The sequence below is a fragment of the Asterias rubens genome, chromosome 18 (assembly GCF_902459465.1).
Source record: "Asterias rubens chromosome 18, eAstRub1.3, whole genome shotgun sequence".
In the NCBI taxonomy this organism is placed as follows: Eukaryota; Metazoa; Echinodermata; class Asteroidea; order Forcipulatida; family Asteriidae; genus Asterias; species Asterias rubens.
Genome location: NC_047079.1, coordinates 574,810 through 587,232, shown reverse-complemented (window position 1 = coordinate 587,232; position 12,423 = coordinate 574,810). Strand labels below are relative to the sequence as shown.

The 12,423-nt window shown below is 39.2% G+C and overlaps 1 protein-coding gene across 2 annotated transcripts in view; it reads left to right on the top strand.

Moving 5' to 3' along the window:
* The window catches only part of LOC117302239 (kazrin-like), a 72,110-nt gene extending 60,327 nt beyond the window's left edge, over positions 1-11,783 (top strand). For both annotated transcript variants that reach the window (XM_033786088.1, XM_033786087.1), the window contains exons 10-14: positions 2,848-3,082; positions 3,682-3,783; positions 4,520-4,686; positions 5,789-5,927; positions 10,269-11,783. In XM_033786088.1, coding sequence (XP_033641979.1) covers positions 2,848-3,082; positions 3,682-3,783; positions 4,520-4,686; positions 5,789-5,927; positions 10,269-10,397 — 772 coding nt within the window. In that variant the 3' untranslated portion in view covers positions 10,398-11,783. The remainder of the gene's footprint in view (positions 1-2,847; positions 3,083-3,681; positions 3,784-4,519; positions 4,687-5,788; positions 5,928-10,268) is intronic.
* Positions 11,784-12,423: the final 640 nt, after the last annotated feature.

The following is a 12,423-nucleotide window of genomic DNA, read 5'->3' as shown; positions in this document are numbered from 1 at the left end:
TTCCTTAGTCCACTCGACAATACCCGCACTGTACCTCATCAAAGACACGGCCCATGTGTTAATCGCCTTAATCATGTTCCCCCCGTTTAGTTTAGACTTCAAACATTTCTTTACACGCCTGATGTATTCTGCCTTCAGCCTTACCTTTGATTCCTTGTGAAGGACATGGTCCGATTCAAGTACACCAAGATACCGATAACTCTCCTCCTCACCCAAAGCCCTCAACTGTGCACCATCTGGCAGAGCAATGCCATCGGAATGTACCCTCTTCCCCCTCTTCATGGTCATTGAAGCACATTTCTCCAGACCGAACTGCATCCCAATGTCATCACTGAAAATCCTGACGGTCTGCACCAAAGAGTCGATCTCGGCCTCATTCTTCGCAAACAACTTCAAATCGTCCATAAAAAGCAGATGGTTGATCTTACATCCGTCCTTCTTCATTACATAACCTGCACTCACCTTCCTTAGAATCATCGACAGGGGCATCATCGCAAGAACAAACAGCAGCGGAGACAGAGAGTCACCTTGGAAAATACCTCTTCTTATGCATACCTTGCCCAGATTATCATCGTTGGCTGTCAGATTTGTTCGCCACGTCTTCATGCTCTCACCTAAAAGACGTTTTACTGCATCAGCCACTCCAACCATATCCAGACATTCCATTATCCATGTGTGCGATACCATGTCATACGCCTTCTTGTAGTCAATCCACGCCATTGCCAAATTAGTCTTTCTGCTCCTGCAGTCCTTCAGTACAGCCTTATCGATGATAAGTTGATCACTGATTATTGATTATCACTGATTATTGATCATCACTGATTATTGATCATTGATTATTATTATTATTATTATTATTATTATTATTTCATTTTATCACAGCATGCAAAAGAAAGATCTCATTTTCCTTTGTGCCGGTAACTCCTCGAGTCGGGCTACGTCCCGTAGCCTTAGATCTCAAGGGTCTTTCTCAGGATCCTCGCTGTTCCCAAAAGCGCTGCCTTCTGTAACAGATCTACCCTCACATTTGTCCCTATTTCATCTAGATGTTTCCCCAGTGCTTTGGGAATGGTGCCAAGTGCTCCAACCACCACGGGGACTACTTTTACCTTTACCTGCCAAATCTTACGAAGTTCCCTGGCCAGGTCCTGGTACTTCTCGATCTTTTCCATCTCCTTCGAAGCTACCCTTATATCACCTGGCACAGCTATGTCAATGAGATGACACATCTTCTTCGTCTTATCTAATAGCACAACATCCGGACGCCTATGTTGTATAACATGATCGGTCTGAATGTTAAAGTCCCATAGGATCTTGACCTGGTCGGTCTCTACAACTTTCTCCGGAACATGGTCGTACCATTTCGCAAGTACTTTGACACCATACTTCTTACACAGATCCCAGTGAATCACCTTGGCCAGCTTGTCATGTCTTCCTTTGTACTCCGTCTGGGCCATCTTACTGCATTCGCTAACAATATGAAATACAGTCTCCTCTGCTTTATTGCACATTCTACACATAGGAGAGACGTTTGCTTTCTCTATCCTTGCCTTCATTACATTTGTCCTTAGAGACTGGTCTTGCGCCGCAGTAATCAAGCCCTCTGTTTCCTTCTTTAGTTCTCCACTCTTTAACCAATTCCATGACTTGCTGCTGGCCACTTCCTCAGTACACCTCAAGAACCGGCCATGAAGTGGTTTGTTCCTCCAATCTTGATGTCTTTCCTCCTTCCTTTCCCTCTTGTACTCTTTCGGCCCAACTTCGTCTGCCCTCGTGTACCTTTGTGCAACTTTCAACAAGCTCTCCTCGGTCCTCCTGACATGACAATGCAAGCTTCTGCGCTCGATTATTATTATTATTATTATTATTATTATTATTATTATTATTATTATTATTATTATTATTATTATTATTATTATTATTATTATTATTATTATTATTATTATTATTATTATTATTATTATTATTATTATTATTATTATTATTATTATTATTATTATTATTAAAAAGATTTATATAGCGCATTTTCAAAATAGACCAATGCGCTTTACAATAAATTAAATTGAAATTAAATACAATAGAAAGCAAATGTATGCACACACATAAAAAGCACAAGCAACAGCACACTACAAGAATATTAAAACTTTGCAACATATAAAAACCTAAGGGAAATCCTTTGCAAAGAAAAAATAAAATAAACCAGCAACATTAAAATTCCTTTGGAAAGAGGAAAATTTTTAAAAACTTCTTAAACATTTTTACACTAGGGGCATTACGAAGGTTTGCAGGGAGACTGTTCCAAAGTCTGGACCCTGAAAAAGACTTGTCCCCGAAAGATCTTTTGGTTGACGGTATTGCATGGGTTGATCTAAGCCCTTTGCGACCAGAGTTGTATTTATTAAAAAGCTCTTGTAAATAAGATATTAAACTGATAATGAGCCAAGGGGCGATATTACACATTAGAACTTCTTTGTTAGTTTTTTTTAACTAAAACAATGACCAAACAGACCTCAGCATACTGCAGGCATAACTTAGTTGACACCTAACAAAACCCCTTAAGTTATAAAGTTTGATCCATTATGAGCCATGCAGTCTCAACCCTTGGTGTTTGGCATGGTCTTCAGAAGTGTCAAATATGAAAACCTGATTTATTTAATTTCAGTAAATCCTGAAAGAACTAATAATAATAATAATAATAATAATAATAATAATAATAATAATAATAATAATAATAATAATAATAATAATAATAATAATAATAAGACTTGTAATGCGCACGTATCCACCCTGCTGGGTGTTCAAGGCGCAGAACTGAAGAATTTTTACTGTTTTTTTTTCTTCATGTAGCATATATCAAAAAGCTGGTGATCTTGATCATCGATGGGTGGCCCGAACGTGGTTGAATGACCTTGGCCTTGGTCAGTATTCCTTGCAGTTTGAATCTGAACGGATAGATGGAAGGGTACTTAACAGTTTGACAAAGAAGGATCTTGAAAAACATCTCGGAATCTCACGAAAGTTTCATCATGTCAGTTTACTTCATGGCATTGAATTGTTGAGAAGAATACATTTTGATAAAGGGGTAAGTAAATCATTGAAAACAATTAAGCTAACTTTAAGACTTGTTTTGTCTATTGGCTTCCTACATAAACAAACTAGAAAAAAACAAAACACTTTGACAATGAGGTTTATGACATCATTTCATTCCCATGTGTAATGAGTCCTGCTACGCAATATAGGAATGCAACTTTCAGCACAACAGCTGATTTCTTTTTTTCCTTTTTCAAATATTCTGTATAAATCCTTCATTTTCGTGATTTTTTTGTGTGTGAAATTGTTTGTTTATGTAAGGTGCTGGATGTTCATTTGAGTTTAGAGTGATCTGTGGTATGTGTCATGCAAACATGCGCATGAAGTTTTTAATGTTTAGAGCTGAATAGTTTCATGAAAATGACAGATTTAGGAGGAATATGGACGTCCAAAACTTACCACTCAAAAATGTATGATGCCATGGCATGTTGATACACTGAGATTAGAAGCTTCTCAATGGTACTATTGAAAAAAACATCTCTGCCTTAGAAAGACACCCTTATATCTAGGACTCTGTATCTGTGTTCAACACAGAGAGATAATAAGTACAGCGACTTCTTCTGTTTGAAAACTATGTATATTTTGGTATAGGTTCTTGCAGAGCGTCGAGTACAGAGTGACGATATGGATTGTGATCTTGTAGTCTGGACCAGTCAAAGACTCATTAGATGGGCGAGAAGTATCGATCTTAAGGTAACCATGCAGAGGTTGTATTATTTGTAAAAGCCATCAATAATAATAAAGCACTTGCTGTGATGATGTAATGTACATGTAGTGCCACAAAAGCAATGCTGAGATGTACATGTAATGGACGTTTTTTTCTCGAGGGATAATATAGGAGAATGCTGAATATTAATTTTTATATAACACCCAAGCAGATCCTTGCCATTTGATTGGAGGATTGTCCGTCACGTGATAGCAAATAAAAGTACCATTGCACGCTGAGTCACTCACCGTGCTTTTTCGTTCCATCCGAAAAGTACCATTGCACGCTGGCAGCGTGCAATGGTACTTTTCGGATGGAACGAAAAAGCTGAGTAAAAACATCACTGCGTGCGCGTGTCTTTGGTAACGCAGCAGGTGTTACTGCAAGAAGGCATAGTACAATTACTAGCATTCGGCTTCTACAGTTGAAATTGTTTGTTTTGAAAGTTGTATCTTTCAATCAAAATTACAAAGATCTACTTGGATGTTATATAAAACAAATAATGAATGTTTTTCATTCGTGCAATGGTGCGAATATGTTCATTCGTTGAAAGCTGGAATGTTCCATTCAACTCGGCTCCGCCTCGTTGAATAGAACATTCCATCTTTCAACTCATGAACATATTCGCACCATTGCACTCATAAACATTCATTTTGTGTATAATAATTGGGTATACAATACAGTCATGTTAACCATGTTGTTGATATTCCCTTCTTATTTTAGGAGTATGCTGACAATTTATTGGACAGTGGTGTCCATGGTGCTCTGATGGTATTAGAACCATCGTTTGATTCAGATGCCATGGCAAATGCTCTGGGAATTCCTTCAAGTAAAACTATTATTCGAAGACATCTAACCACAGAACTCAATTCCATCGTTTTTCCAGCCAGGTAAATGGATAGACTTTGTAGTATTTAATTCTGTTGCAAGGTAACTTAAATAAACCTATCATGGTCCTAGCAAGTTATCAATCATTATGATAAGACCTAGGGTGGGAGTCATGTCAACTTATTATTTGACTGAAATATAATACACTGAATTTAACATTTCATAGTGATTCGCATAAATACTTGACATGTGTTCGCGGTTTAAACAATTCTTTATTACACACATCGTAAGATGAAACAATTTTTTATTACACACTTTGTAGGAAATAAGGACTTTGAGGCTTGTCCACTGATGGTTGAATGACATGGGCTGCTTTAAAATTAATCATGAATTTGTATGCATGTTTCATGTCAAACCTTTCAGTGTTGGTCCGTTAAAAAAAATTATCAATACTTGTTGCAGTTTAGCAGTGAATCCTAAGCCAATAGAGACATTCTCTGCAGCATGCAAAATTGAAAACAGCAATATCTGCATGTTTGTGCCCATTCTAGTTATGTGCAGGATTGCAAGAATAATTACAAAGCTAACCAGAGGAAAAGGGTCTCGCTAAAGTCCAGGGATCAATTTCACAAAGAATTAGAACTAGTAGGACTAGACCTAGGAGATATTAAGAACTTACTTAAGGCTAGTCCTAATTTAGCACTGGACCTAGGACTGTTAAAAACTTACTTAAGGCTAGTCCTAAGTTAGGACTAAACCTAGGAGATATTAAGAACTTACTTAAGGCTAGTCCTAAGTTAGGACTAAACCTAGGAGATATTAAGAACTTACTTAAGGCTAGTCCTAAGTTAGGACTAAACCTAGGAGATATTAAGAACTTACTTAAGGCTAGTCCTAAGTTAGGACTAAACCTAGGAGATATTAAGAACTTACTTAAGGCTAGTCCTAAGTTAGGACTAAACCTAAGAGATATTAAGAACTTACTTAAGGCTAGTCCTAAGTTAGGACTAGACTGCTCCCCCCTTTTTTAATTAAGAGACTCTGGAACCAGACTTGACCCAGGTGACTGACCCCCACCCCCCCCCCCTCTGATTACAAGTATTTTGTCTTTGGTTGAAAACTTGTTGATGCTAATTTGAGATGTGTTTATGCATTGATGTGTAGAGCCACACAGGATCTGTTCAATGCTGCAATTGAAAATCGTCCCAGGAGGAGTAGCGGAGGAGGTACACTTGGTAGATCATTTCAGAGATCTTATGCCAGTCCTAATGATGATAAGAGCAGACCTAAACCAACATTTAGGGTAGGTTCTCTTTGTACATTATCTCTTTTTAACCAAGTTTTCAGAAATCATAACACCATTAACATGGCATGGATGTACACCCTTTGTTAAAATTGTGAACTAATTCCTACGAACAATGTAGGACTGAGCAAGATACCTGACCCCACATTGTGGTTACTGGGCAAGATACCTGACCCCCCATTGTGGTTACTGGGCAAGATACCTGACCCCCCATTGTGGTTACTGGGCAAGATACCTGACCCCCCATTGTGGTTACTGGGGGACTGAGCAAGATACCTGACCCCACATTGTGGTTACTGGGCAAGATACCTGACCCCCCATTGTGGTTACTGGGCAAGATACCTGACCCCCCATTGTGGTTACTGGGGGACTGAGCAAGATACCTGACCCCACATTGTGGTTACTGTGCAAGATACCTGACCCCACATTGTGGTTACTGGGGGACTGAGCAAGATACCTGACCCCACATTGTGGTTACTGGGCAAGATACCTGACCCCCCATTGTGGTTACTGGGGGACTGAGCAAGATACCTGACCCCACATTGTGGTTACTGGGCAAGATACCTGACCCCCCATTGTGGTTACTGGGCAAGATACCTGACCCCACATTGTGGTTACTGGGGGACTGAGCAAGATACCTGACCCCACATTGTGGTTACTGTGGGACTGAGCAAGATACCTGACCCCACATTGTGGTTACTGGGCAAGATACCTGACCCCCCATTGTGGTTACTGGGGGACTGAGCAAGATACCTGACCCCACATTGTGGTTACTGGGCAAGATACCTGACCCCCCATTGTGGTTACTGGGCAAGATACCTGACCCCCCATTGTGGTTACTGGGGGACTGAGCAAGATACCTGACCCCACATTGTGGTTACTGTGCAAGATACCTGACCCCACATTGTGGTTACTGGGGGACTGAGCAAGATACCTGACCCCACATTGTGGTTACTGGGGGACTGAGCAAGATACCTGACCCCACATTGTGGTTACTGGGCAAGATACCTGACCCCCCATTGTGGTTACTGGGCAAGATACCTGACCCCCCATTGTGGTTACTGGGCAAGATACCTGACCCCCCATTGTGGTTACTGGGGGACTGAGCAAGATACCTGACCCCACATTGTGGTTACTGTGCAAGATACCTGACCCCACATTGTGGTTACTGGGGGACTGAGCAAGATACCTGACCCCACATTGTGGTTACTGGGCAAGATACCTGACCCCCCATTGTGGTTACTGGGGGACTGAGCAAGATACCTGACCCCACATTGTGGTTACTGGGCAAGATACCTGACCCCCCATTGTGGTTACTGGGCAAGATACCTGACCCCACATTGTGGTTACTGGGGGACTGAGCAAGATACCTGACCCCACCTTGTGGTTACTGTGGGACTGAGCAAGATACCTGACCCCACATTGTGGTTACTGGGCAAGATACCTGACCCCCCATTGTGGTTACTGGGGGACTGAGCAAGATACCTGACCCCACATTGTGGTTACTGGGCAAGATACCTGACCCCCCATTGTGGTTACTGGGCAAGATACCTGACCCCCCATTGTGGTTACTGGGGGACTGAGCAAGATACCTGACCCCACATTGTGGTTACTGTGCAAGATACCTGACCCCACATTGTGGTTACTGGGGGACTGAGCAAGATACCTGACCCCACATTGTGGTTACTGGGCAAGATACCTGACCCCCCATTGTGGTTACTGGGGGACTGAGCAAGATACCTGACCCCACATTGTGGTTACTGGGCAAGATACCTGACCCCCCATTGTGGTTACTGGGCAAGATACCTGACCCCACATTGTGGTTACTGGGGGACTGAGCAAGATACCTGACCCCACATTGTGGTTACTGTGGGACTGAGCAAGATACCTGACCCCACATTGTGGTTACTGGGGGACTGAGCAAGATACCTGACCCCACATTGTGGTTACTGGGGGACTGAGCAAGATACCTGACCCCACATTGTGGTTACTGGGGGACTGAGCAAGATACCTGACCCCACATTGTGGTTACTGGGGGACTAGGCAAGATACCTGACCCCACATTGTAGTTACTGGGGGACTGAGCAAGATACCTGACCCCACATTGTGGTTACTTGGGGACTGAGCAAGATACCTGACCCCACATTGTGGTTACTGGGGGACTGAGCAAGATACCTGACCCCACATTGTGGTTACTGGGGGACTGAGCAAGATACCTGACCCCACATTGTGGTTACTGGGGGACTGAGCAAGATACCTGACCCCACATTGTGGTTACTGGGTTCAAACGTTCAGTTTTGGGTTTTTAAACAATACGGCATATCTCTAGGGGTTGGTAGAATTGCCTTTATTTATGACCTTTAGTTGGTGTAGCTACCAAAAGGACACACTGTTCCTGCCTTGATCTTATAAGTGTACAATGTAGATGTATAAGCAGTCGTTACATATTAAGTTAGACCTGAGAATGACAAAATGTGACCCGCTTTGTAATGAGGAATATCAAGTAAATTTAATTTTTGAGTTTATCATAATAATCCCAACAAGCAAATCTCAACATTTTAATTAAAATAAAAATCATGATCATACCACCTTCCTGTCCGAAATAATGTGGAATTTTTGATGACCTTGACACTCAATTTTACGACCTGTTTTGAAAAACATAAACCCTAGATAAATTCATTATTAAAAACGCGATGCCTTACACACTCATTAAAATAATATTTTGAAAACATTGATTTTTACCAACAATAGGACCATAAGTTTAATTATATTGTGTAGACAATTTCAACAATAAATTTGACAAATTTTACTTGAAATATTAGAGCAATTTGTTGTTATTCCCAACTTGTAATCTGAGTTCCTTCCGTCATGGCAGGATGCAACGCATCATGTATTCCCCGGGGGCTATACAGCTACATCACCCGTGCATTGACTCTGCTTCAAGACCAGGGAACAGATTTCATTCGCAATTTTCCCGTGTTTCTCATGATTTTAGTGATACTTCTCACCCATTACCAAGTTTAACTGAAAGATTATTCCTTTAGCATTCAGAATTATTTTGGTATTGAGTAATTCAACCTTGACACTGGTTTTTCGAACTTCAGTTAATATTCCACTGGATAAAACATGGCGGAGTGGCAACGATCGTTATAGCTTTACTCTCTATGCGTGCCGTGTCAAAGAGCCTGTAATGTATGTATGTGTGGGGCTCCCGTATGGTGCGCGTATAGCGGAACCAAGCTACATGTAGCTATGACGTCACGTGGCAACAGCACTGGGTCGGGTTACGGCCTTGCTGCATAGATAAACAGACGCCTCGATATGTAAGCCATACTTTTCTCGCGACGCGAATTGTTTAAAAATGAGATAGGTCAACTGACGAAAACGGGTTTCCTTGAACCCCTGTAAGAAGCAATGCAGTAGCCAACGTGTTGTCGTAATGTATATTTAGATAGATGAGGTCACTGGCTTCAAAAAAGTATCTCTTGGTGGTGCTTTTGCGATGTGCTTGGGGCAGCCATCACAGATTCAAAAGGGGCGACTTTTGTCTATTTGGAGTTTCTTTTCAATTTTTTTGGATGGCTCAGAAATCGTCTGTTTGTACATCTTTGTTAATCTTTTGACAAGTTTAATCAAGATTTAGGCAACCTAAAATTGGTGTCAAGTTACACGAAATGAGACTTTACTCGATATTCCTTTTTTGTCAGAGCGGGTCAGAAATGTCCACACTATGCAAAATCTTGTGACAGTCTTTGGACTAACACTAATCTACCAAATTTATTCAGGTATTCAAGTCTTATATTTCTATGAGGCATTTTTTTATGTGTGGATATCTGTCAAAAAGTGAAACACATTCTTAAATGCATCGCTAGTAGAGCAAGAAACAGCTTTCAAAATAACTTTGTGAACATTAAAAGAAGCTACATGTATCAGCAAAAATCTTGTCCATGGCAGTGAATAAATAGCTAGACAAATTTGCAAAAGAACATAATCTACCCAGCAAGTAGGTATACATACACATAGTGTAACCACAAACCATGTGTACATTGATAACTCACCATGAAATGCCTTAATTATTTTTAACAAATACAATGTTTGAAACACACAATAGATTTTCTAGACTAAATAAATAAATACTGTCATGTTATTTGAAAGTTTTTAGTAGTTTATAACTTAGTGAACTGTGCAACAGTGGGAAGTGTTATTCATGTTATTAATGTTTTCTTGAAAAACACAAAAACTAACCAAATAGAACATTTTGAATTAAGTTTGAATGGGCTCTAGTTGTTTTTCTATGGCTGTTATAATTGTGTATTGTTTTGTTTCCATATTCTTTGCTAGGGATCCCTTGGTAGAGCATTAGGAAGGAAGCTTCGTCAGGAGATAGGTTATTCATCTAGCTTCAGTAGTGTACCTGAACAAGTGCGTGCAAGATCACGTAGTCAAGAGATAGAGAGTACCATGGTGTAATGATAGCATCACTAATCTTCAGCATGCTGTATTGTATCCAACTGGATAGTTTAGCTGCTTATCAATATCATAATTATACAAATCGCAAAGGTTCAAAGAGTTGGTATTCATTATGACCTCATTTTTAATTGCTTAAAATTGTAGAAGTATTTTATCTGAAAGCTTTGTGATTAAAAATATCAATGAAATTCATTGTTGTCTTGGATTGGATCCAATGAATGCCAATAGAGGGATCCGGGTGACAGTTAGGTGCTGCCATCACTGGGTAGGCATCTACATATTATGTTTAGATTTGTAAGCATCTTTGACCAATGATGTTGATGCATCTGTGTGCAGTGCTACAGCCTCTAAGCTAACCTGAGTACATCATCCTAAGGTGGTTTACTTTCAAGTATGGGCATTCATTTTTTACTGCATGAAAATATGCAGAGCTACCATTTATAGGATATTTATGGAACTGGAAATCTTCACTCCCAATCGATGGTTGTATTCAACTAAGGGACAAGGTTTCCTCATTGGATTTTTATCTGTGTTCATTTGTTCTTATTTTTGTCAAGCATTGTAGGATTAGGAAGAGTTGACAACAAACTGTATGTATAGTTTGTTGGTTTTTTTTAAAGTAAATTCCTATCTTCTTCTTAAAAGAAGAAATTTGCCAAGTCCTTCTTAAACTGTTCATTTTCAAGTTGTTTGGAAAAGTTTTCCTGCTTGCCTTTTTATTTCCACATTAGCATTGTGTAAGGAGAGTTATGTGTATGGAAGTCCTCAGCTAAACAGATGCCATCCTACATAAAAGGATGGTGAACAAGTGTTACTGTAAGTAAAATGTTCAAATCATTGGGAAATTATTGCCTATTTGATTTATCTTATACTAACAATATCTTGTGTAAACCTTTTCAAATAGATTTTGCACATTGTAATCATTTCTTTAGATTTAAAGATGATATTGTATACAGTGTGCATGTAATAATATATTTAAGTCAATTTAATGAAAATAACTACTTCGAAAAGGCATATGGGTTTGATCTGAGCACTGAAGCATTTGAAGCATGTTTCTTTGAATAATTGTGTTGTGAGTAACATGCGACGGTTCTTGTACATATATAAATATATATATATTTATATTTTAAATCTTATTGATCAAAATATATATTTTTTAAATGTCAACTTTATGTAGTCCGGCTGGCAAGTGTTAAAAATAAAAGCATGGTTCTTTCAGTATGCAATTAGTAAGCATTTAAACAATTAAGCTTGAAAGTATCTTCTACTTAAATGATATTTAGGCTTGGATGAGAAAGATTTGAGTGTAGTGCTTGGTATTTAACAACATGGCTAACTGGATTTAAAGGTAGTGGACACTATTGGCAATGACTCAAAATAATTGTTTACATAAAACATAAAAACTTTCTTGGTAACAAGTAATGGAGAGCTGTTAATAGTATAAAACATTGTGAGAAACGGTTCCCTCTGAAGTAACATACATGTACTTTTTGAGAAAGAAGTAATTTCTCAGTAAAATATTTGAATTGATTTTGAGACCTCACGCAAATTCAATACTTGTTAAAAATTAATCTTTTCAGAAGCAGTCAGAGTGTCAGGACTACACATAATGCTTAGTTGACAATAGTTTTGCAAACATATCTTATTGTCCACATACATGTACATGTTGTGCCAACCTTATTGTGGTTATTGCCAGTAAAGGTCAGCTGATAGTGTCTCATGTTCTTTATACAGGAATGTTTTCACAGAAAGTGGCTATAGAAGTCCTCTATTAAATTTGGAGTAAAGAAAGGCAACTTCAACAGAATGTTAGGTGTTAGGTTAAAGGATGAAGTAAAAGCAAATTGAACCTTTTGTACACACAGTAGTTTGAAGTAATCAGTCTTATCTTATACTAAAAGATCTCAGTTCATGTATAAACTCTGACCACTGGAGGCTGGTTGTTATTTTAAGCTAATTATTCGGTTTGTAATGTTTTTAAATGTCAAATCTGCCTTTGGGTAGTTTTTGATGTCATAGAAATGAA